This window comes from Schistocerca serialis, chromosome 11 (genome assembly GCF_023864345.2).
Source record: "Schistocerca serialis cubense isolate TAMUIC-IGC-003099 chromosome 11, iqSchSeri2.2, whole genome shotgun sequence".
NCBI lineage: Eukaryota > Metazoa > Arthropoda > Insecta > Orthoptera > Acrididae > Schistocerca > Schistocerca serialis.
In genome coordinates, this window is record NC_064648.1 from 55,968,733 (window position 1) to 55,996,431 (window position 27,699).

A 27,699-nucleotide genomic window follows, 5' to 3' on the forward strand; every position below is an offset into this window, starting at 1 on the left:
TTGTGATGTTGCTTGATATTGACATACAGCATTTGTCAGGCACATTGCATCTCTGAGGTGCTTAAAGCAAACTATCACCTCTCTTTGGTACACGTTCATAAACTGTCTCTCTCTTGTGGTACAGGTTAATGGTGGATGCTTATTTGCAAGTTGTGAATAAATTTTCGTTTTTTAAGCATTCTTATATTGTGATGTTTGTTATGGTTAAAATACCCACAAATACGGCCAATGACATGTGTAACATTATTCCTTTCAGTAGGTGAAGTGAATTGATTACATTATTTTTAACATGCAGAGCGCCAAAATAACTTTTGTGTGTCAGGTTATTATGAATTTTAGGGTTGGTTACTGATTTTCATAGTTGTTCGAGGCATGGAAAAAACTAGATGTAGTGACACAATGACCTATAGTGAAGTCTGAAACCTAGGTTAGGGCTGGAGTTTAACCCCTTGACTGTGAGTCGGCGAAGCCAAAAAATGGGAATGGAAGGAAACATAGGTGTGCTGACAGATTGATCCGTAGAGTATTTGTAGTGCAAGGCCTTGAAGCGTTGGAATGTGGCAGTTCAGTTGTGAGTTACAAAGCCAATGAAGCTCAAGATGAAAGTACGACTGAAATTTAAAAAAACTGATGTGTACTATAGCCTGAGATATATGTTCGACATTGCAGTCATCTACTTGTGTGTCTTATTTACGATTTTGCAAAAACTGTTTCTAAGTGATTAAATTGTAACCTAACAGAATAAAATACCAGCTGACTTTATTTAGGTACCATAGAAAATTCTGAATGAGCTTCCAGATTTGCAATTGACAGCTGGCTTTGAAAGTACACTTTTATCCAGTGTTTTAATTAAAATGTATTTGGCTGGCTGTTGTCATGCAACAAAAAAGACATATGGCATCTAACCAGTGATTTTTATTTTATTGTGTCTTGTATCAGCAGGTAAGTTTTGTCACTAAAGTAGTAGACATTACAATCAACCTTTATTTGGTGCTTAACACACATATTTAAAAAAAACTTATTTTATTTGTAAACTATATTGAGCCTAGTGTGAGTACCTTTGTGGTATGTATTTTGCACTGAGATTGAACATGAGTACTTTTTTAAACACTACAGATGGCGGAAACCTATAGCCTTGCCAAGAAAAAGAAATTAGGCAAGTCACTATAGATGTAGCTAATGTTGCAACTTTCTATTATAGGATTTTGATACTAATTAATTAATGAATAGACACTGTTTTAACATGTTCCTGGAGCTATAATTTGGCAAGTATGAAATGTAAACAAAATTTTTGTTATGTGGCAAAATGTATTTATACTTTGTGAAAGGAGTCTAATTCTATATTTCAGCAATTACTTTCAATTGATGCTTGTTAGTAAGGTAACACATTTCCATTTTCCTTACCAAAGAGTGACAATAGTTTTAGAGAACACTGAGTATAGGCGCATAGATATTTACATTACTACACAATTATCAGTATTTTCAGATTTCCAGCATAATAAATTTATATTCGTTTTTTGGTCACAACTGTTACAATGAAATGGCAACAGAAAATTTTTTAGTGCTTTCAGATATTTAAAGCTAAATTTGAACTGACATCAAACCCCATAAAGAACGAGAAACTGTTCTTATAAACACAAACACTGATTTACTACGAAATATCCTACTCATAGCACTTGCAACTTCAGAAAATTCTCAAAACAGCATTTTGTTTGAAGTTGATATACATTTAAAATCTAGGTGAAAGATTTTTTGAAGGAGGATGCCACTGCTAAAATAGTATCATGCTTGCTTTACTTGAAATTCTTTGAAATCTAATAGATGCTTCCAGATAAAAGTTAATTGCGTTATCATACCTTAATGCACATTAAACTACGTGTAGGTTATGGCTTCTATTTTGTCAGTAATATATTATTTTGTAACTTAGTATTTTTGTATTATTTTTTCTATTGATATTTTCAAATATTTATGGCTGCTTTGAATAAGGTTAGTTTTACTAGTGTGGTCATTTTGTCTTTAACTGCTGTACAGTTGTTCATAGTATTTCAACTAATCCTTAGAACTGCTAAAAAATATCGTCACATTAATACAATAACTAGTTTACTCGATCTTTTGCATCTTTGGTCGTCACTATTACTCTTCCCTCTGCTACAGCTAGGGATCTCTCAGGATTTACTGTTGGATCACAATACTCACTTCAACAAATGTGCGAATATTATGTCAGTGAGCATTTCTCTGCAGGCAATAGCTATCTTGAATTGTACAGGTCTTCCTTAGTAAGAACTGCCAATGGTAGGATACCTGTAATGCCTGAGGCAGATATCTTGAACTACACAACTCTAATACCTAAATTTCATACACAGAAATATTTATGTTGTCTGTGTGTGACTGTAACACTGTTTATATTGGCAACAACGTTTGGTGTGCATTTTTTCCCCATTATTTCTGATTTTGTCCTGTTTATGCTATGAAGAGTGAAACAATCAGGGGCGTTTGTTTGATTTCAGAGCTCTCCAGTAGTATCAATTTGTTAGTTATGAGTTCCAGAGGAAAATATGATGGAATTTGTTCTATAGAATTTGCAGTCTCTTGCTTGTATGTATAACAAAAGTCTTCCAAAATACCGTAGCTTTGAAATCAAATTTCGACACTTTGATTCTTTTTCCTGTTCCCTTCACTTGCTGTGGATGCAGGGTGGAAGTTTTTTTAAAATTTTTGCGAAGCTGAAGAGTAAGGGAAGTTTGAAATACAGGATACACACTTTGTTTCTGTTCTTCTGTAAATAGCCTTGATTCTTCATGTTTCCTGAATGAGAAACCACTTAAATCAGCTACATTCCCCATACTTTCCTCACCAGTGACACAATCATGACTCACACTCGCCATCGGATATCTCTCCTATTTTGGAATACCAACCGACATCTGGTGATCAATCAGATGAAGAGCCACAAAAATGAGCAAATGTTAATTTGAGGCAATTAAAGGCAACAGATGGTAACAAGGTTCAGAGCAATTGTAGACAGCCAATGAAGGTGAAATTGCTGATGTGCACCCCTTTAAAGAACAGAATTTAGAGACATAGGACAAACACTTTCAAGGACAAGCAACGCCATAAAAAATATATAAGCATTGATAACACAGGGTTATAAATGTTTTCAAAATCAGATACCAGTGCAAAGAATCCTACATTTCACCCAGGGAATTCCATTTTCCAGGAGCTTACATGAAAGATCCATGTTGAGACAACTGCAGAAGTAAATGTCATGAAGTTTTTCCATTCAGAAAGGCTGGAAATTTTTTAAAGATATTACAAATTAGAGATGCATGAGAGAAAAATAGGCTTTATTTTCAGTAATTCAGGCAAGATCTTTAGAAAAAGCTAGCACATGAGCGAACTTAAAAAGGAACTTCACTGTTATGTTCCACTTGCTATGAACAACAGTATGAATCCAAGTCTGTAACACCATGTTGCTGAATAAACTTGCAATCTGTTAAGTTGTTGCGGTTATAGTGATAAACAAAAGAGCTTTCGAAAACACAAGTGAAGAAGGCAGAAGAACTATCATCTAAGGAAAGTGAGTTCACCAGAAATTTGGGATGGTGTTAGGAATCAAGCTGAAAGTTTTTCAGTGGCTCAGTCTTACTACTTTCACTATGGAAAAACAAATAAAATTTTTAAGATTGTCACTTAACATCACACTCATATGCTCCCTGTACAAATCTGTGCATACAGTCCATATTTACAAGAAGGTAGTTTCAGAGGATTATAGTCTCATCATCTGAAAAAAAGATCAGCGAGGTCTGTATATGGCCTAGAAAACCGCTATGGTCAATAAAGATGCACTTACACCTGATTATAATGCACACCTTTTATAAAAAGACTGGGATCGAGATGAGAAGAAACAAAAGGTGGAGTGAGCCCAAAACTTATGAACGACTTTGGTAAGCTGAAAACTTCTGTTTCCAACAACTTTTGTTGACAACAACTCAGCCTATCAACAATGCTTTGTTTTTTATGCAGCGACTGATTTTTTAAAATTTTACAGACAATGCCATAAAGTCAAAATAAGAAGACTGTTTCATGAGCTCGGAAATAAAAGGAAAACGAGGAAGATGGCAAGCTGTTTGTATGGATGCTGAAGTCTCTACCTACAATGGTAAAGCTCATTTTAGCGATTGCTGTGCAGGACAGAATCTAAACAAATTTGTTGCTGCAACATGCTCGACTGCTATTTAGGAAATATTTAACCTAGAATTAATCAAACACTGGAAAATCTAACTTAGAACTCATTGATTTAAAATTTATGTTTATTCATCACAGTGAAATGGAATGTATCTCACTGCATTTGGCAGTCACTACAGAATTTTAAAAGAGTTGGTAAAAGTGAACTGGCCTGCTGACTGGAATACTATTGCTGAATATGCGAGAAGTGGTTGACAAACCTTATATTGTTCATGAAACAACCCGTGAGAAGATAATCAATTGATAATATCATGTGGTTTAGTACTTTGCTGTTACGAAAGAAGATGTGAACATGAAACCAGTCACATGGCAAAGACCGAGTGAGGTGGTGCAGTGGTTAACGCACTGAATGCGCAATTGGGAGAACTATGGTTCAAACCAATATCTGATCATAGAGATTTAGGTTTTCCGTTACTTCTCTAAATCGCTCCAAGCAGAAGCCAGGATGTTTCATTTTAAACGGCACAGCTTGCTATCTTCCTGCTCCAACCTTAACAAAATCTGAGTTTGTGCTCTGTCTCTAATGACCTTGATGTCGATGTGACGTTAAATCCAATCTTCCTTCCTTCTTAGGACGGGAATGTCATAATTCAACGTCCACATGTTATGCGATTTAAAGAAAACTTTGACGAAGTGTTTAGCGTTCATAACTCTAACAAGAAAACAAGAAAAATCAACAAGATCCCTCTGTTAAGCAACTTGCATATGCGCGTGCTTCCTGTAACAAAGGAAAATTACAATGATGTGATGTCCGTGTTCAGATTAGTGTTTCCCACACAGGACAGTGAAGATTTAAAATTCCAAGAAATTTTCAAACAGATTCCTTCAATAACAGCTGTTTTAAGTTATCTAGTTGTTGTACTAAAATAGCGATAAGGATTTACCAAAGGGATAGAATATCCTATGGAATTTAATTTCCGCATTTTGTGTGTTCAGTTTTTCTATGTTGTTTATGTCACAGCCCACGGCATAGTGCTTTGTCTTCTTGCAAGAACTTTGGTTTAGTTGGTTTCAGTGTTTTGTCAGCTGCAACCTTGTTGTTACGCGGGAACTTGTGTGTGACATTGCCCAGGTAATTTATAAGCGTTTATAAACTGCAAACAAGACTAAGAGAAGGATATTGTTTCGGTAGTAAATTAACATGGTACTTCATTTCTATGACAATAAGTTGAGTTTGATGAGAATAATAGTTCGTGAATATCTTGTGATGACGCTATGGTAGCTATGTTTGTGGCTGCTGTCTTATTATTTTTAGTGGGTACATAAGGATGAGATTTTATTCCGTATTTAATTGTGATCACGTCACCTATAGAGTGCTTGGTGATGGTGTGTGAATGTTATAATTTTCTCAGATTATGTTCATACCAACCAAATACCTGAGTTCTTAGTGCTTACTGTTTTTGGCCTGGCCTGTAAAATCGCTACGTGTATCTTCGTAAAAGAAACGGCTGAGATTGTGATGTGTTGCCTGGAGCAGTTCGTCTGTAAAGTGATCGTATACTTACTTAGTGACTGACGATAAAAGGCGGACAGTGAAGTTCAAACATTCGCTATGTTAGTACGGTTATGTTGACTTACTTGGCTGTAATAATGGCTGTGATGATAATTTGCTGTGATGTGATGTAGATATATAGCGGCTCCAGATTTTAGGGCCAACGTAAGGAATTTTTTCAAGTGCCCACATTTACATCATTTCATGGTTTGAGTATGTTCGCATGAAAGGAAATCCTGTAATTCTGTTGCATTGTCTTAGGTTTCATTGTACTTTGATTACTCGTGTCGTTAGTATTCGTCTAATCATGTATAAATACCAGATTGTTGTAGTATGTGGGTTGTAATGGAGTTCTGTATAAGAATGCTGTAACAGTATTTAGGAACTGTCGAAAGACGAGGCACAAATGAACTGTAATTTCTCTAACAAAAAGCATTACACGTCATCAGAAATCAATAGACCATTCATCACAGTTACAGTTAGTAGGAAGTCGTTTCAGTAAATCAGTTGTGTAAGAGAAAACTCACCAATGTTTAATCTTGATGGTAATCAAGAATGAGAACTTACACTTCGCTGTGTGCAGTCTACAGTACGGATATATGGTTTTCTTTAATAGCAGGTAAAAATTCCAAAATCATGCTTACTGTAAATTGAGTATACATCTGTGAATGAATAGAGGAAGAAAGTTTCAAGGAAATACCTGTGTTGAAAATGCATAGTCACTGATAAACAATCCATATGTCCGGATTTTCATCATGTCCCTTTCACACTGAAATTAACACAGTGAACCAACTGTAGAATTAAATATTTGGTGTTATTCAATAATTTCGCTGCACTATTGACTGCTTTGATTGTCTGTAATACTGATGTTAGTGCATGCACTAAAAAATACACATGTTCCATAATTTTCGCATTAGGACAGTATCCATAAACTAGTGTTACGAAGGAGCAGTTGCAACTGTAACTACTCTTTTTGCAGTGCATGTTAGCTTATGATTGTTCTCACTCTTCATGACATGTGAAATGTAAATGAGTTTATATCACTGAACACACTTTTCCTCAGGCACTTTGAATCTGTTTCCTGTGTACTCACCCATCTACTGCACCCAATAGATGAGTGAAAATACTGCCTTTGAGCTATGCCTAATGCTAACAACAAAAACTGAGTACAACTGTTCTTATGTGATTGCTTTTTTTTTTTCCAGACTGTAGAACTGAAGCCATGGACCAAGAGCCAACTAAGTGGATAAAAAAAGAGGAAATGGATGAAGTACAAACTGAGTTACGCTTCACGGTAAGTGACTTACTTGTATTTCTTAGCAATGTTTCATTAATTTCTGTGTGCAGTATGGTGCATTTTGCACAGTGCATTGAAATAAGCCTTGTATTAAATCTCGCATAGAACTGAGCACGAGTTTCAGTTTAATATTCAGTAAACATTGAAAATTTTTAATGCACAACCCAATTATACTGATAAAGTGGTTGCCATAAAGTGGGTATATTCTGCTCTGATACGTTTCTTTTAAATGACAACCTTAATGTGCGGCTTAAGAGTAACTATGACTATAGTGAATGTTAGCAGTGCCATTAAATTTATAAATGGTGTGGGTGAAGTTAATGCATTATTGCAGTGTAGGATTGGGGTTGTTTGGGTGAGGAGAAGGGAAGGAAGTTGGCCATGCCCTTTCAAAGGAACAATCCCAGCATTTGCATGGAGCGATTTAGGGAAATCAAGGGAAACCTAAATCAGAATGGCCGGAAGCAGGATTGAACCATCGTCCTTCTGAATGTGAGTCCAGTGTGCTAACCACTGCGCCGCCACCTTGCTCTGTTTCTATTATTGCAGTGTATCATGGAATGGAATGAGAATTGTAATTTAGTTATTAATGATGTAAAATAAATTATTTGTAAATAATTTTGAAGTGACATTTGCATGGTCACTAATCTGTGAAGTACATTTTGTAGTACTATTAACATTAGGTGTTGATTTCGAATATGTGAACGAAGTATAAGTAGAACTGTCAGCAGTAAAGTTGCATTTCAGACAAATATCACATGGAAGCATAAACTGTTACACAGCCTGTAGATGCAGAATGAATTTGTATGTTGGCAGCAAAGTTTTGATGAAGCCATGGGGTTACACATTAAATATTGACAGGTTTGTTCATAACCACTTTCTGTGTTTGCTGCATATTGTTAGTGAAACCGACAGAATGTTAGTTATTGGTGTAAATAATCTTACATATATGTGTCACTTAAAATCTGACGCAGTGCAACCATTAGTTGGATACTCAGCTATCAGAAGGCAAACAAATTCACTTGATGCCACTAGTATTTTTATTCTGCTAACCAGAATTGAGGGTCGTGACATAATCATGCGAACTACTTGTGAACTGTGTGTGCTGGACAAATCTGTTTCAACATCCATCTTGGGTGCAATTCCAGAAGTACTGTGATAGCATTAATGCAGAATTTGCATTTGAATATATGAGAGTGCTTCATTATCACTCGTACAAACTTTGTGAACAGCTTGCAATTGAATTGACGATCAGTATCACAACAGTAATCCTAAACAATCATTGTGAGGAAATGACAGGAAAGTAAATATACTAAATATTAATAAATATAGTAAGAGAGTGGGTAGACCCAACATAGTTCAGGCTTAGGATTTGACCCCTGACGTAAAGATGGTTTGGCATATAGAATGATAAGTATGCACAACACATAGTGTGTGAATGAAATGCAGATTGAACAGTCATTGAACTTGGTTCTGAATCTGAGAACTATTCAAAGGCTACAAGGTTAAAATGTGGTGCTAGCCCCCTTGAAATATTGGTTGTGGTGAGACTGCTCCATAGTGCAGCTCAAGGCCTAGCCTAGGTTGAAAGGTGGCAGTGTGGGTGTGTGCTGACAAAGCCTAGAAATGTGTAAGCCAAATAAGGGATGTGGTAACAGATTGACCAGTAGCACAGCCGAATGTTTACAAAAATATCCAAATGATGCCCAGAATGGAACTTTTACCCACAAGACGTCTTCTCTTATGTTTTGTGCTGTGTTAGTTGATGGACTGAACTTCCCTGTCACCTTAAGAGATGCATGTAGACATTATATCAGTTGAAGGCCACCTTCTTTGCCAAATTAATTAAAACTTAATTTTTATTTTGTGTATATTTTGGGAATGAGGACATGCTGGAAAGTAATGGCTCAACATTTTTATTTTAAAATTATCGAAGCATTTTAATTAATACAAACTTTATTAACATTTTACATCTTTGTCCTTCATGTTTATATATTTGTTTCAAACATAGTCACCGTGGCACTGAAAGCCTTTCTCCCAATGAGACACCAGGTTGTTGGTGTCATCACTGTGGAATGTTTGACTTTATTGGCTGACCCACGACCCACATCATCACCTTTGCTCACACCAATTCATCACTAACAAAGTTAAGTCCTCAAAGGTGGTAATTAGGTTTTGGAAAAAGTTCAAAATTCATTGGGTCCAGCTGGGACACTATGGAGGATGGTCAATAATAATGAATCAAACAAGTTAGGCATACAGGTGCAAAAAAAAAAAAAAAAAAAAAAAAAAAGTGCATGGTCTGGTATTGCTGTGCTGAAGGAGAGAGTGCTCCACGTGTGGGTGAACTATTTGAATTTGTGTTCTGTTTTCTGGGGGTTTTCTCATGTGCCAACACAGTTAAATAACACTCACCCATGTTACACTCTGTAATTCAGAACTCTCCAGCAGGAGGATTGTGTCAGGGAAGTGGAGACATTGACAGAGTAATAAGCATGACAAGTAATATTTTAACTGATATTAAGAACAGAATAAAAATTTTGGAGGCATTATTTCCCAGTACACCTTCGTAATAAATTGATGCATTTGGCAATTGCCTCCAATGTTGTGTAATGTTTCGTTTGGAATTACCCAGCATCCATTTGAAAGTCATAATACTAAATCCATATACACATCAGCCAAAACATTATTACCAACAATCTGCTATCGATATAAACTCATCCAGGCAATAGCGCCTCACCTTGTCTGCTGATCAGACACACACATGGTGCATGGAGTATCAGTGAGCATGCTGTCTGCGTGTAAAATGGGGATGCACACAATCTATCTGAATTTGGCTGAGAGCAAATTTTGATGGCCTGAAGTCTTGGCATGAGCATTTTGGAAGCTGCAAAGGTTTTTGGGTGTTTGAAGAGTATTGTGGCAGTTGTCTTCCACACATGTCAAAACAAAGGTGGAACCATGTCCAGACATTATGGGGTTAACCAAACATCCCTCATGACAGATGGTAGACATCATAGGCTGGGCAGACTGGTAAAACAAGTCAGGCAGCAAACTGTGGCGTTACTAACATCAGACATTAATGCTGGGCAAAGTACAAGTGTGTCTGAATGCACAATGCTCCAGACACTACTAATGTTGAGTCTGTGCAGCAGATGACCCACAAATGCATGAGTGTTAATGCCATGCCATCGACAACTACATCTGAAATAGGCATGTAGCTGTTTGTGCTGGATGTTGGCTCAATGGCAAAGCACTGCATGATCTGATGAATCTTGATACCTTCATCAAACTTTTGAGAGGGTGCATTTCCATCACCCACAGGGAAAAACCTCCTTTACTCCTGTACTGGCAGGACTTCCATTATACTCTGGGAAACAGCCATGTGGGTACCCATGGGACAAGTGGAGCTTGTGTGAGGAACTGTCAGAAAAGGAGTATTGTAAACTAGTTGCAAACCACAGCCACCCCTTACGTTTTTGTTGTGATCTTCAGTCCTGAGACTGGTTTGATGCAGCTCTCCTTGCTACTCTATCCTGTGCAAGCTTCAACTCTCAGTAACTACTGCAACCTACATTCTTCTGAATCTGTTTAGTGTATTTGTGCATTGGTTTCCATCTACTATTTTTATCCTCTGCGCTTCCCTTCAGTACTAAATTGATGATTTCTTGATGCCTCAGAATATGTCCTGCCAAGTGTTCCCTTCTTCTAGTCAATTTCTGCCACAAATGTCTCTTCTCTCTTCTGTTCAGTACCTCCTCATGAGTTACATGATCTACCCATCTAATCTTGTCTAAACTGTTTATTGTTCGTGTTTCTCTTCCATACGTGGATACACTCCATACAAATACTTTCAGAAAAGATATACTGACACTTAAATTTACACCTGATGTTAACAAATTTCTCTTCTTCAGAAACAATTTCCTTGTCATTGCTAATCTAAATTTTATATTATCACTACTTCGACCATCATCAGTTGTTTTGTTCCCCAAATAGCAAAACTCGTCTACTACTTTAAGTATCTCATTTCCTAACCTAATTCCGTCAGCATCACCTGATTTAATTCGACTACATTCCATTATCCTTGTTTTGTTTTTGGTGAAGTTCATCTTATACACCCCCCCCCCCCCTTTTTCAAGACACTGTCCATTCTGTTCAGCTGCTCTTCCAGGTCCTTTGCTGACTCTGACGGAATTGCTATGTCATCGGCAAATCTCAGAGCTTTTATTTCTTCTCCCTGGATTTTAATCCCTACTCCAATTTTGCTATTGTTTCCTTTACTGCTTGCTCAATATACAGATTGAAGAGCACCGGGGATAGGCTATAAGCCTGTCACACTCCCCAAATACTGCTTCCCTTTTGTACCCCTTGACACATATAACTGCCATCTGGTTTCTGTTTTTTTTTTGTCATCAGTCTCCTGACTGGTTTGATGCGGCCCACCACGAATTCCGTTCCTGTGCTAACCTCTTCATCTCAGAGTAGCACTTGCAACCTACGTCCTCAATTATTTGCTTGACGTATTCCAATTTCTGTCTTCCTCTACAGTTTTTGCCCTCTACAGCTCCCTCTAATACCATGGAAGCCATTCCCTCATGTCTTAGCAGATGTCCTATCATCCTATCCCTTCTCCTTATCAGTGTTTTCCACATATTCTTTCCTCTCCGATTCTGCGTAGAACCTCCTCATTCCTTACCTTATCAGTCCACCTAATTTTCAACATTCGTCTATAGCACCACATCTCAAATGCTTCGATTCTCTTCTGTTCCAGTTTTCCCACAGTCCATGTTTCACTACCATACAATGCTGTACTCCAGACGTACATCCTCAGAAATTTCTTCCTCAAATTAAGGCCGGTATTTGATATTAGTAGACTTCTCTTGGCCAGAAATGCCCTTTTTGCCATAGCGAGTCTGCTTTTGATGTCCTCCTTGCTCTGTCCGTCATTGGTTATTTTACTGCCTAGGTAGCAGAATTCCTTAACTTCATTGACTTCATGACCATCAATCCTGATGTTAAGTTTCTCGCTGTTCTCATTTCTGCTACTTCTCATTACCTTCGTCTTTCTCCGATTTACTCTCAAACCATACTGTGTACTCATTAGACTGTTCATTCCGTTCAGCAGATCATTTAATTCTTCTTCACTTTCACTCAGGATAGCAATGTCATCAGTGAATCGTATCATTGATATCCTTTCACCTTGTATTTTAATTCCACTCCTGAACCTTTCTTTTATTTCCATCATTGCTTCCTTGATGTACAGATTGAAGAGTAGGGGCGAAAGGCTACAGCCTTGTCTTACACCCTTCTTAATACGAGCACTTCATTCTTGATCGTCCACTCTTATTATTCCCTCTTGGTTGTTGTACATATTGTATATGACCCGTCTCTCCCTATAGCTTACCCCTACTTTTTACAGAATCTCGAACAGCGTGCACCATTTTATATTGTCGAACGCTTTTTCCAGGTCGACAAATCCTATGAAAGTGTCTTGATTTTTCTTTAGCCTTGCTTCCATTATTAGCCGTAACATCAGAATTGCCTCTCTCGTCCCTTTACTTTTCCTAAAGCCAAACTGATCGTCACCTAGCGCATTCTCAATTTTCTTTTCCATTCTTCTGTATATTATTCTTGTAAGCAGCTTCGATGCATGAGCTGTTAAGCTGATTGTGCGATAATTCTCACACTTGTCAGCTCTTGCCGTCTTCGGAATTGTGTGGATGATGCTTTTCCGAAAGTCAGATGGTATATCGCCAGACTCATATATTCTACACACCAACGTGAATAGTCGTTTTGTTGCCACTTCCCCCAATGATTTTAGAAATTCTGATGGAATGTTATCTATCCCTTCTGCCTTATTTGACCGTAAGTCCTCTAAAGCTCTTTTAAATTCCGATTCTAATACTGGATCCCCTATCTCTTCTAAATCGACTCCTGTTTCTTCTTCTGTCACATCAGACAAATCTTCACCCTCATAGACGCTTTCAATGTATTCCTTCCAGGGTCATTCCATGTCAAGTCACCCAGGCCTTGACACCAACCATGTCAGATTTTGATGAAACTTGGTAAAATTACTCCTTTTATCATCCTGAAAGCAATTGTAAAATTTTTTTGCTCTATCTCTTATAGTTTTTTTATATAAATTTTTAAAGTTTTTACATTTGGCGTTGTTTCAGCAGTCGGAAATCTTAACTTAAACATGTCCTCATAACTAAATATATTTGTACATTAAAGAATACTAAGGGTATCAGTATGAAATTTTGGAATAAGTTTGTGTATTATATCGAAATGTTAAAAAAAATTACCATAAAGATATATTAAAATCTTCCAAATGAAAAACAATTTACAAGTTTTTTTATTTTTTTTAGCTAACGGATGTTTTAGTTTTACAAAAACTGCAATATCTAGAGTCTCAGACCTGATAGAAAGCTCAAATTAGTTTTAAAATACTCTTAATTGTATAGGCTATTAGGTAAAAGAAAAATTATGTTGGCTTTTTAACCTGTTTAATAGTTACCTAATTTTTAAAATAATATTAATTATATTTTAAAAATAAAAAGTACCAAGTGACTTAGACACCGAAAATAAGTTTTTGTCTTCTTGGAGTAACAATGTACGCTTGGATTTTGTTTTGTTACTCCTGTGTTTTGAAGTAAAAAATTATTACAGTGTTAAATAGTGCTTGGATAGTATTTTATTAAGTTTATTAGAACTTTCAGTAAGTACTGTTACTTAGTTTACAGAGATTCTTTTCCAATATCCTATAAAAGTAACCAGAACAGTAATCAGACCAAAAGTGAAATCAGTATGTCAGATATTCAAACCTGTAGCGTAGGGTTATTTAAAAATCTGACTGTTTCCAAACAACCTACACACCTTCAAAAAAGTTACAACTGGTATCTGAATTGAGTGAGGAAGAAAAAGATTTGATCCACTTACGATCTGGAATTAATCTGTGTGAATTTAAGAATATATGTTCACACCACAGCTACTACTTTTTAAATGTCTTTGAAAAGTATCAAACAACATGTGTAGACCCACAAAAAAAAAAAAAAACACAAAAAGCCCATCAAAAAATCGTTGAGAAGTGTAGGCTTGGATCTTTCTAAACAATTACTGACAAAAAATATTAGCATAAAACCTGGACAAAAGCTTTGCTCAACATGCCGTAACTTTTGTGAAGAAAAATTAAGAGCTGAAGTCGATGAAAGTGAAACAGATGATGAAGTCATGGTTGAATTAGAATCATTGGAATCCTGAAATGAATCCCTCGTACAAACAAACATTGCTCTTGATAATTTAGGTTTAACACTGATAAAGCTTCATGGTTTGTCAGAACAAAGTAAAGGGTCTTCTTTTAAAAGGAATGCTAGCAGTATTGAAAAGACTGCAAAAAAGGCAGTTTCAAATGCATTAAAATATGATGCACCAAGTTCTGATGACGAAGAAGATACAAGCGTGGTTGAGAAAGCAAAGGATTTTGATGTAATGATTTCTCTTATGAAAGAGAAGATTTCATCTGATTGTTTAAGTTTTCCTGGTGGACGTAACATTCCATCGTCTTTCGGACGTGCACTTGGGACAGCGACAATTCTTCTTGGGATATTTCAGCTAGAAACCTCCCAGCCATCTTCAAGGCGAGTCGGAGACTGAGTTCGTAGCATTTGCGCATGCCTCTCCGTATAAATAGTCACGTGCAAACGCTATGAACTCAGTCTCCGACTTTCCTTGAAGATGGCTGGGACGTTTCTACCCGAAATATTGCAAGAAGAATTGTCGCTGTCCCGAGTGCACGTCCGAAAGATGCCTGTAGATGCAGAATGAATTTGTATGTTGGCAGCAAAGTTTTGATGAAGCCATGGGGTTACACATTAAATATTGACAGGTTTGTTCATAACCACTTTCTGTGTTTGCTGCATATTGTTAGTGAAACAGACAGAATGTTAGTTATTGGTGTAAATAATCTTACATATATGTGTCACTTAAAATCTGACGCAGTGCAACCATTAGTTGGATACTCAGCTATCAGAAGGCAAACAAATTCACTTGATGCCACTAGTATTTTTATTCTGCTAACCAGAATTGAGGGTCGTGACATAATCATGCGAACTACTTGTGAACTGTGTGTGCTGAACAAATCTGTTTCAACATCCATCTTGGGTGCAATTCCAGAAGTACTGTGATAGCATTAATGCAGAATTTGCATTTGAATATATGGGAGTGCTTCATTATCATTCGTACAAACTTTGTGAACAGCTTGCAATTGAATTGACGATCAGTATCACAACAGTAATCCTAAACAATCATTGTGAGGAAATGACAGGAAAGTAAATATACTAAATATTAATAAATATAGTAAGAGAGTGGGTAGACCCAACATAGTTCAGGCTTAGGATTTGACCCCTGACGTAAAGATGGTTTGGCATATAGAATGATAAGTATGCACAACACATAGTGTGTGAATGAAATGCAGATTGAACAGTCATTGAACTTGGTTCTGAATCTGAGAACTATTCAAAGGCTACAAGGTTAAAATGTGGTGCTAGCCCCCTTGAAATATTGGTTGTGGTGAGACTGCTCCATAGTGCAGCTCAAGGCCTAGCCTAGGTTGAAAGGTGGCAGTGTGGGTGTGTGCTGACAAAGCCTAGAAATGTGTAAGCCAAATAAGGGATGTGGTAACAGATTGACCAGTAGCACAGCCGAATGTTTACAAAAATATCCAAATGATGCCCAGAATGGAACTTTTACCCACAAGACGTCTTCTCTTATGTTTTGTGCTGTGTTAGTTGATGGACTGAACTTCCCTGTCACCTTAAGAGATGCATGTAGACATTATATCAGTTGAAGGCCACCTTCTTTGCCAAATTAATTAAAACTTAATTTTTATTTTGTGTATATTTTGGGAATGAGGACATGCTGGAAAGTAATGGCTCAACATTTTTATTTTAAAATTATCGAAGCATTTTAATTAATACAAACTTTATTAACATTTTACATCTTTGTCCTTCATGTTTATATATTTGTTTCAAACATAGTCACCGTGGCACTGAAAGCCTTTCTCCCAATGAGACACCAGGTTGTTGGTGTCATCACTGTGGAATGTTTGACTTTATTGGCTGACCCACGACCCACATCATCACCTTTGCTCACACCAATTCATCACTAACAAAGTTAAGTCCTCAAAGGTGGTAATTAGGTTTTGGAAAAAGTTCAAAATTCATTGGGTCCAGCTGGGACACTATGGAGGATGGTCAATAATAATGAATCAAACAAGTTAGGCATACAGGTGCAAAAAAAAAAAAAAAAAAAAAAAAAAAGTGCATGGTCTGGTATTGCTGTGCTGAAGGAGAGAGTGCTCCACGTGTGGGTGAACTATTTGAATTTGTGTTCTGTTTTCTGGGGGTTTTCTCATGTGCCAACACAGTTAAATAACACTCACCCATGTTACACTCTGTAATTCAGAACTCTCCAGCAGGAGGATTGTGTCAGGGAAGTGGAGACATTGACAGAGTAATAAGCATGACAAGTAATATTTTAACTGATATTAAGAACAGAATAAAAATTTTGGAGGCATTATTTCCCAGTACACCTTCGTAATAAATTGATGCATTTGGCAATTGCCTCCAATGTTGTGTAATGTTTCGTTTGGAATTACCCAGCATCCATTTGAAAGTCATAATACTAAATCCATATACACATCAGCCAAAACATTATTACCAACAATCTGCTATCGATATAAACTCATCCAGGCAATAGCGCCTCACCTTGTCTGCTGATCAGACACACACATGGTGCATGGAGTATCAGTGAGCATGCTGTCTGCGTGTAAAATGGGGATGCACACAATCTATCTGAATTTGGCTGAGAGCAAATTTTGATGGCCTGAAGTCTTGGCATGAGCATTTTGGAAGCTGCAAAGGTTTTTGGGTGTTTGAAGAGTATTGTGGCAGTTGTCTTCCACACATGTCAAAACAAAGGTGGAACCATGTCCAGACATTATGGGGTTAACCAAACATCCCTCATGACAGATGGTAGACATCATAGGCTGGGCAGACTGGTAAAACAAGTCAGGCAGCAAACTGTGGCGTTACTAACATCAGACATTAATGCTGGGCAAAGTACAAGTGTGTCTGAATGCACAATGCTCCAGACACTACTAATGTTGAGTCTGTGCAGCAGATGACCCACAAATGCATGAGTGTTAATGCCATGCCATCGACAACTACATCTGAAATAGGCATGTAGCTGTTTGTGCTGGATGTTGGCTCAATGGCAAAGCACTGCATGATCTGATGAATCTTGATACCTTCATCAAACTTTTGAGAGGGTGCATTTCCATCACCCACAGGGAAAAACCTCCTTTACTCCTGTACTGGCAGGACTTCCATTATACTCTGGGAAACAGCCATGTGGGTACCCATGGGACAAGTGGAGCTTGTGTGAGGAACTGTCAGAAAAGGAGTATTGTAAACTAGTTGCAAACCACAGCCACCCCTTACGTTTTTGTTGTGATCTTCAGTCCTGAGACTGGTTTGATGCAGCTCTCCTTGCTACTCTATCCTGTGCAAGCTTCAACTCTCAGTAACTACTGCAACCTACATTCTTCTGAATCTGTTTAGTGTATTTGTGCATTGGTTTCCATCTACTATTTTTATCCTCTGCGCTTCCCTTCAGTACTAAATTGATGATTTCTTGATGCCTCAGAATATGTCCTGCCAAGTGTTCCCTTCTTCTAGTCAATTTCTGCCACAAATGTCTCTTCTCTCTTCTGTTCAGTACCTCCTCATGAGTTACATGATCTACCCATCTAATCTTGTCTAAACTGTTTATTGTTCGTGTTTCTCTTCCATACGTGGATACACTCCATACAAATACTTTCAGAAAAGATATACTGACACTTAAATTTACACCTGATGTTAACAAATTTCTCTTCTTCAGAAACAATTTCCTTGTCATTGCTAATCTAAATTTTATATTATCACTACTTCGACCATCATCAGTTGTTTTGTTCCCCAAATAGCAAAACTCGTCTACTACTTTAAGTATCTCATTTCCTAACCTAATTCCGTCAGCATCACCTGATTTAATTCGACTACATTCCATTATCCTTGTTTTGTTTTTGGTGAAGTTCATCTTATACACCCCCCCCCCCCCCTTTTTCAAGACACTGTCCATTCTGTTCAGCTGCTCTTCCAGGTCCTTTGCTGACTCTGACGGAATTGCTATGTCATCGGCAAATCTCAGAGCTTTTATTTCTTCTCCCTGGATTTTAATCCCTACTCCAATTTTGCTATTGTTTCCTTTACTGCTTGCTCAATATACAGATTGAAGAGCACCGGGGATAGGCTATAAGCCTGTCACACTCCCCAAATACTGCTTCCCTTTTGTACCCCTTGACACATATAACTGCCATCTGGTTTCTGTTTTTTTTTTGTCATCAGTCTCCTGACTGGTTTGATGCGGCCCACCACGAATTCCGTTCCTGTGCTAACCTCTTCATCTCAGAGTAGCACTTGCAACCTACGTCCTCAATTATTTGCTTGACGTATTCCAATTTCTGTCTTCCTCTACAGTTTTTGCCCTCTACAGCTCCCTCTAATACCATGGAAGCCATTCCCTCATGTCTTAGCAGATGTCCTATCATCCTATCCCTTCTCCTTATCAGTGTTTTCCACATATTCTTTCCTCTCCGATTCTGCGTAGAACCTCCTCATTCCTTACCTTATCAGTCCACCTAATTTTCAACATTCGTCTATAGCACCACATCTCAAATGCTTCGATTCTCTTCTGTTCCAGTTTTCCCACAGTCCATGTTTCACTACCATACAATGCTGTACTCCAGACGTACATCCTCAGAAATTTCTTCCTCAAATTAAGGCCGGTATTTGATATTAGTAGACTTCTCTTGGCCAGAAATGCCCTTTTTGCCATAGCGAGTCTGCTTTTGATGTCCTCCTTGCTCTGTCCGTCATTGGTTATTTTACTGCCTAGGTAGCAGAATTCCTTAACTTCATTGACTTCATGACCATCAATCCTGATGTTAAGTTTCTCGCTGTTCTCATTTCTGCTACTTCTCATTACCTTCGTCTTTCTCCGATTTACTCTCAAACCATACTGTGTACTCATTAGACTGTTCATTCCGTTCAGCAGATCATTTAATTCTTCTTCACTTTCACTCAGGATAGCAATGTCATCAGTGAATCGTATCATTGATATCCTTTCACCTTGTATTTTAATTCCACTCCTGAACCTTTCTTTTATTTCCATCATTGCTTCCTTGATGTACAGATTGAAGAGTAGGGGCGAAAGGCTACAGCCTTGTCTTACACCCTTCTTAATACGAGCACTTCATTCTTGATCGTCCACTCTTATTATTCCCTCTTGGTTGTTGTACATATTGTATATGACCCGTCTCTCCCTATAGCTTACCCCTACTTTTTACAGAATCTCGAACAGCGTGCACCATTTTATATTGTCGAACGCTTTTTCCAGGTCGACAAATCCTATGAAAGTGTCTTGATTTTTCTTTAGCCTTGCTTCCATTATTAGCCGTAACATCAGAATTGCCTCTCTCGTCCCTTTACTTTTCCTAAAGCCAAACTGATCGTCACCTAGCGCATTCTCAATTTTCTTTTCCATTCTTCTGTATATTATTCTTGTAAGCAGCTTCGATGCATGAGCTGTTAAGCTGATTGTGCGATAATTCTCACACTTGTCAGCTCTTGCCGTCTTCGGAATTGTGTGGATGATGCTTTTCCGAAAGTCAGATGGTATATCGCCAGACTCATATATTCTACACACCAACGTGAATAGTCGTTTTGTTGCCACTTCCCCCAATGATTTTAGAAATTCTGATGGAATGTTATCTATCCCTTCTGCCTTATTTGACCGTAAGTCCTCTAAAGCTCTTTTAAATTCCGATTCTAATACTGGATCCCCTATCTCTTCTAAATCGACTCCTGTTTCTTCTTCTGTCACATCAGACAAATCTTCACCCTCATAGACGCTTTCAATGTATTCCTTCCAGGGTCATTCCATGTCAAGTCACCCAGGCCTTGACACCAACCATGTCAGATTTTGATGAAACTTGGTAAAATTACTCCTTTTATCATCCTGAAAGCAATTGTAAAATTTTTTTGCTCTATCTCTTATAGTTTTTTTATATAAATTTTTAAAGTTTTTACATTTGGCGTTGTTTCAGCAGTCGGAAATCTTAACTTAAACATGTCCTCATAACTAAATATATTTGTACATTAAAGAATACTAAGGGTATCAGTATGAAATTTTGGAATAAGTTTGTGTATTATATCGAAATGTTAAAAAAAATTACCATAAAGATATATTAAAATCTTCCAAATGAAAAACAATTTACAAGTTTTTTTATTTTTTTTAGCTAACGGATGTTTTAGTTTTACAAAAACTGCAATATCTAGAGTCTCAGACCTGATAGAAAGCTCAAATTAGTTTTAAAATACTCTTAATTGTATAGGCTATTAGGTAAAAGAAAAATTATGTTGGCTTTTTAACCTGTTTAATAGTTACCTAATTTTTAAAATAATATTAATTATATTTTAAAAATAAAAAGTACCAAGTGACTTAGACACCGAAAATAAGTTTTTGTCTTCTTGGAGTAACAATGTACGCTTGGATTTTGTTTTGTTACTCCTGTGTTTTGAAGTAAAAAATTATTACAGTGTTAAATAGTGCTTGGATAGTATTTTATTAAGTTTATTAGAACTTTCAGTAAGTACTGTTACTTAGTTTACAGAGATTCTTTTCCAATATCCTATAAAAGTAACCAGAACAGTAATCAGACCAAAAGTGAAATCAGTATGTCAGATATTCAAACCTGTAGCGTAGGGTTATTTAAAAATCTGACTGTTTCCAAACAACCTACACACCTTCAAAAAAGTTACAACTGGTATCTGAATTGAGTGAGGAAGAAAAAGATTTGATCCACTTACGATCTGGAATTAATCTGTGTGAATTTAAGAATATATGTTCACACCACAGCTACTACTTTTTAAATGTCTTTGAAAAGTATCAAACAACATGTGTAGACCCACAAAAAAAAAAAAAAACACAAAAAGCCCATCAAAAAATCGTTGAGAAGTGTAGGCTTGGATCTTTCTAAACAATTACTGACAAAAAATATTAGCATAAAACCTGGACAAAAGCTTTGCTCAACATGCCGTAACTTTTGTGAAGAAAAATTAAGAGCTGAAGTCGATGAAAGTGAAACAGATGATGAAGTCATGGTTGAATTAGAATCATTGGAATCCTGAAATGAATCCCTCGTACAAACAAACATTGCTCTTGATAATTTAGGTTTAACACTGATAAAGCTTCATGGTTTGTCAGAACAAAGTAAAGGGTCTTCTTTTAAAAGGAATGCTAGCAGTATTGAAAAGACTGCAAAAAAGGCAGTTTCAAATGCATTAAAATATGATGCACCAAGTTCTGATGACGAAGAAGATACAAGCGTGGTTGAGAAAGCAAAGGATTTTGATGTAATGATTTCTCTTATGAAAGAGAAGATTTCATCTGATTGTTTAAGTTTTCCTGGTGGACGTAACATTCCATCGTCTTTCGGACGTGCACTTGGGACAGCGACAATTCTTCTTGGGATATTTCAGCTAGAAACCTCCCAGCCATCTTCAAGGCGAGTCGGAGACTGAGTTCGTAGCATTTGCGCATGCCTCTCCGTATAAATAGTCACGTGCAAACGCTATGAACTCAGTCTCCGACTTTCCTTGAAGATGGCTGGGACGTTTCTACCCGAAATATTGCAAGAAGAATTGTCGCTGTCCCGAGTGCACGTCCGAAAGATGCCTGTAGATGCAGAATGAATTTGTATGTTGGCAGCAAAGTTTTGATGAAGCCATGGGGTTACACATTAAATATTGACAGGTTTGTTCATAACCACTTTCTGTGTTTGCTGCATATTGTTAGTGAAACAGACAGAATGTTAGTTATTGGTGTAAATAATCTTACATATATGTGTCACTTAAAATCTGACGCAGTGCAACCATTAGTTGGATACTCAGCTATCAGAAGGCAAACAAATTCACTTGATGCCACTAGTATTTTTATTCTGCTAACCAGAATTGAGGGTCGTGACATAATCATGCGAACTACTTGTGAACTGTGTGTGCTGAACAAATCTGTTTCAACATCCATCTTGGGTGCAATTCCAGAAGTACTGTGATAGCATTAATGCAGAATTTGCATTTGAATATATGGGAGTGCTTCATTATCATTCGTACAAACTTTGTGAACAGCTTGCAATTGAATTGACGATCAGTATCACAACAGTAATCCTAAACAATCATTGTGAGGAAATGACAGGAAAGTAAATATACTAAATATTAATAAATATAGTAAGAGAGTGGGTAGACCCAACATAGTTCAGGCTTAGGATTTGACCCCTGACGTAAAGATGGTTTGGCATATAGAATGATAAGTATGCACAACACATAGTGTGTGAATGAAATGCAGATTGAACAGTCATTGAACTTGGTTCTGAATCTGAGAACTATTCAAAGGCTACAAGGTTAAAATGTGGTGCTAGCCCCCTTGAAATATTGGTTGTGGTGAGACTGCTCCATAGTGCAGCTCAAGGCCTAGCCTAGGTTGAAAGGTGGCAGTGTGGGTGTGTGCTGACAAAGCCTAGAAATGTGAAAGCCAAATAAGGGATGTGGTAACAGATTGACCAGTAGCACAGCCGAATGTTTACAAAAAAATCCAAATGATGCCCAGAATGGAACTTTTACCCACAAGACGTCTTCTCTTACGTTTTGTGCTGTGTTAGTTGATGGACTGAACTTCCCTGTCACCTTAAGAGATGCATGTAGACATTATATCAGTTGAAGGCCACCTTCTTTGCCAAATTAATTAAAACTTAATTTTTATTTTGTGTATATTTTGGGAATGAGGACTTGCTGGAAAGTAATGGCTCAAAATTTTTATTTTAAATTATCGAAGCATTTTAATTAAAACAAACTTTATTAACATTTTACATCTTTGTCCTTCATGTTTATATATTTGTTTCAAACATAGTCACCGTGGCACTGAAAGCCTTTCTCCCAATGAGACACCAGGTTGTTGGTGTCATCACTGTGGAATGTTTGACTTTATTGGCTGACCCACGACCCACATCATCACCTTTGCTCACACCAATTCATCACTAACAAAGTTAAGTCCTCAAAGGTGGTAATTAGGTTTTGGAAAAAGTTCAAAATTCATTGGGTCCAGCTGGGACACTATGGAGGATGGTCAATAATAATGAATCAAACAAGTTAGGCATACAGGTGCAAAAAAAAAAAAAAAAAAAAAAAAAAAAAAGTGCATGGTCTGGTATTGCTGTGCTGAAGGAGAGAGTGCTCCACGTGTGGGTGAACTATTTGAATTTGTGTTCTGTTTTCTGGGGGTTTTCTCATGTGCCAACACAGTTAAATAACACTCACCCATGTTACACTCTGTAATTCAGAACTCTCCAGCAGGAGGATTGTGTCAGGGAAGTGGAGACATTGACAGAGTAATAAGCATGACAAGTAATATTTTAACTGATATTAAGAACAGAATAAAAATTTTGGAGGCATTATTTCCCAGTACACCTTCGTAATAAATTGATGCATTTGGCAATTGCCTCCAATGTTGTGTAATGTTTCGTTTGGAATTACCCAGCATCCATTTGAAAGTCATAATACTAAATCCATATACACATCAGCCAAAACATTATTACCAACAATCTGCTATCGATATAAACTCATCCAGGCAATAGCGCCTCACCTTGTCTGCTGATCAGACACACACATGGTGCATGGAGTATCAGTGAGCATGCTGTCTGCGTGTAAAATGGGGATGCACACAATCTATCTGAATTTGGCTGAGAGCAAATTTTGATGGCCTGAAGTCTTGGCATGAGCATTTTGGAAGCTGCAAAGGTTTTTGGGTGTTTGAAGAGTATTGTGGCAGTTGTCTTCCACACATGTCAAAACAAAGGTGGAACCATGTCCAGACATTATGGGGTTAACCAAACATCCCTCATGACAGATGGTAGACATCATAGGCTGGGCAGACTGGTAAAACAAGTCAGGCAGCAAACTGTGGCGTTACTAACATCAGACATTAATGCTGGGCAAAGTACAAGTGTGTCTGAATGCACAATGCTCCAGACACTACTAATGTTGAGTCTGTGCAGCAGATGACCCACAAATGCATGAGTGTTAATGCCATGCCATCGACAACTACATCTGAAATAGGCATGTAGCTGTTTGTGCTGGATGTTGGCTCAATGGCAAAGCACTGCATGATCTGATGAATCTTGATACCTTCATCAAACTTTTGAGAGGGTGCATTTCCATCACCCACAGGGAAAAACCTCCTTTACTCCTGTACTGGCAGGACTTCCATTATACTCTGGGAAACAGCCATGTGGGTACCCATGGGACAAGTGGAGCTTGCGTGAGGAACTGTCAGAAAAGGAGTATTGTAAACTAGTTGCAAACCACAGCCACCCCTTACGTTTTTGTTGTGATCTTCAGTCCTGAGACTGGTTTGATGCAGCTCTCCTTGCTACTCTATCCTGTGCAAGCTTCAACTCTCAGTAACTACTGCAACCTACATTCTTCTGAATCTGTTTAGTGTATTTGTGCATTGGTTTCCATCTACTATTTTTATCCTCTGCGCTTCCCTTCAGTACTAAATTGATGATTTCTTGATGCCTCAGAATATGTCCTGCCAAGTGTTCCCTTCTTCTAGTCAATTTCTGCCACAAATGTCTCTTCTCTCTTTTGTTCAGTACCTCCTCATGAGTTACATGATCTACCCATCTAATCTTGTCTAAACTGTTTATTGTTCGTGTTTCTCTTCCATACGTGGATACACTCCATACAAATACTTTCAGAAAAGATATACTGACACTTAAATTTACACCTGATGTTAACAAATTTCTCTTCTTCAGAAACAATTTCCTTGTCATTGCTAATCTAAATTTTATATTATCACTACTTCGACCATCATCAGTTGTTTTGTTCCCCAAATAGCAAAACTCGTCTACTACTTTAAGTATCTCATTTCCTAACCTAATTCCGTCAGCATCACCTGATTTAATTCGACTACATTCCATTATCCTTGTTTTGTTTTTGGTGAAGTTCATCTTATACACCCCCCCCCCCCTTTTTCAAGACACTGTCCATTCTGTTCAGCTGCTCTTCCAGGTCCTTTGCTGACTCTGACGGAATTGCTATGTCATCGGCAAATCTCAGAGCTTTTATTTCTTCTCCCTGGATTTTAATCCCTACTCCAATTTTGCTATTGTTTCCTTTACTGCTTGCTCAATATACAGATTGAAGAGCACCGGGGATAGGCTATAAGCCTGTCACACTCCCCAAATACTGCTTCCCTTTTGTACCCCTTGACACATATAACTGCCATCTGGTTTCTGTTTTTTTTTGTCATCAGTCTCCTGACTGGTTTGATGCGGCCCACCACGAATTCCGTTCCTGTGCTAACCTCTTCATCTCAGAGTAGCACTTGCAACCTACGTCCTCAATTATTTGCTTGACGTATTCCAATTTCTGTCTTCCTCTACAGTTTTTGCCCTCTACAGCTCCCTCTAATACCATGGAAGCCATTCCCTCATGTCTTAGCAGATGTCCTATCATCCTATCCCTTCTCCTTATCAGTGTTTTCCACATATTCTTTCCTCTCCGATTCTGCGTAGAACCTCCTCATTCCTTACCTTATCAGTCCACCTAATTTTCAACATTCGTCTATAGCACCACATCTCAAATGCTTCGATTCTCTTCTGTTCCAGTTTTCCCACAGTCCATGTTTCACTACCATACAATGCTGTACTCCAGACGTACATCCTCAGAAATTTCTTCCTCAAATTAAGGCCGGTATTTGATATTAGTAGACTTCTCTTGGCCAGAAATGCCCTTTTTGCCATAGCGAGTCTGCTTTTGATGTCCTCCTTGCTCTGTCCGTCATTGGTTATTTTACTGCCTAGGTAGCAGAATTCCTTAACTTCATTGACTTCATGACCATCAATCCTGATGTTAAGTTTCTCGCTGTTCTCATTTCTGCTACTTCTCATTACCTTCGTCTTTCTCCGATTTACTCTCAAACCATACTGTGTACTCATTAGACTGTTCATTCCGTTCAGCAGATCATTTAATTCTTCTTCACTTTCACTCAGGATAGCAATGTCATCAGTGAATCGTATCATTGATATCCTTTCACCTTGTATTTTAATTCCACTCCTGAACCTTTCTTTTATTTCCATCATTGCTTCCTTGATGTACAGATTGAAGAGTAGGGGCGAAAGGCTACAGCCTTGTCTTACACCCTTCTTAATACGAGCACTTCATTCTTGATCGTCCACTCTTATTATTCCCTCTTGGTTGTTGTACATATTGTATATGACCCGTTTCTCCCTATAGCTTACCCCTACTTTTTACAGAATCTCGAACAGCGTGCACCATTTTATATTGTCGAACGCTTTTTCCAGGTCGACAAATCCTATGAAAGTGTCTTGATTTTTCTTTAGCCTTGCTTCCATTATTAGCCGTAACATCAGAATTGCCTCTCTCGTCCCTTTACTTTTCCTAAAGCCAAACTGATCGTCACCTAGCGCATTCTCAATTTTCTTTTCCATTCTTCTGTATATTATTCTTGTAAGCAGCTTCGATGCATGAGCTGTTAAGCTGATTGTGCGATAATTCTCACACTTGTCAGCTCTTGCCGTCTTCGGAATTGTGTGGATGATGCTTTTCCGAAAGTCAGATGGTATATCGCCAGACTCATATATTCTACACACCAACGTGAATAGTCGTTTTGTTGCCACTTCCCCCAATGATTTTAGAAATTCTGATGGAATGTTATCTATCCCTTCTGCCTTATTTGACCGTAAGTCCTCTAAAGCTCTTTTAAATTCCGATTCTAATACTGGATCCCCTATCTCTTCTAAATCGACTCCTGTTTCTTCTTCTGTCACATCAGACAAATCTTCACCCTCATAGACGCTTTCAATGTATTCCTTCCAGGGTCATTCCATGTCAAGTCACCCAGGCCTTGACACCAACCATGTCAGATTTTGATGAAACTTGGTAAAATTACTCCTTTTATCATCCTGAAAGCAATTGTAAAATTTTTTTGCTCTATCTCTTATAGTTTTTTTATATAAATTTTTAAAGTTTTTACATTTGGCGTTGTTTCAGCAGTCGGAAATCTTAACTTAAACATGTCCTCATAACTAAATATATTTGTACATTAAAGAATACTAAGGGTATCAGTATGAAATTTTGGAATAAGTTTGTGTATTATATCGAAATGTTAAAAAAAAATTACCATAAAGATATATTAAAATCTTCCAAATGAAAAACAATTTACAAGTTTTTTTATTTTTTTTAGCTAACGGATGTTTTAGTTTTACAAAAACTGCAATATCTAGAGTCTCAGACCTGATAGAAAGCTCAAATTAGTTTTAAAATACTCTTAATTGTATAGGCTATTAGGTAAAAGAAAAATTATGTTGGCTTTTTAACCTGTTTAATAGTTACCTAATTTTTAAAATAATATTAATTATATTTTAAAAATAAAAAGTACCAAGTGACTTAGACACCGAAAATAAGTTTTTGTCTTCTTGGAGTAACAATGTACG

The 27,699-nt window shown here is 37.4% G+C and overlaps 1 protein-coding gene across 8 annotated transcripts in view; it reads left to right on the forward strand.

Annotated features, from left to right (window-relative positions):
- Positions 1-5,257: 5,257 nt before the first annotated feature.
- The window catches only part of LOC126427400 (zinc finger protein 708-like), a 181,102-nt gene continuing 158,660 nt past the window's right edge, over positions 5,258-27,699 (forward strand). For all 8 annotated transcript variants that reach the window (XM_050089753.1, XM_050089756.1, XM_050089755.1 and 5 more), the window contains exons 1-2: positions 5,258-5,314; positions 6,940-7,028. In XM_050089753.1, the coding sequence (XP_049945710.1) occupies positions 6,957-7,028 (72 nt within the window). In that variant the 5' untranslated portion in view covers positions 5,258-5,314; positions 6,940-6,956. The remainder of the gene's footprint in view (positions 5,315-6,939; positions 7,029-27,699) is intronic.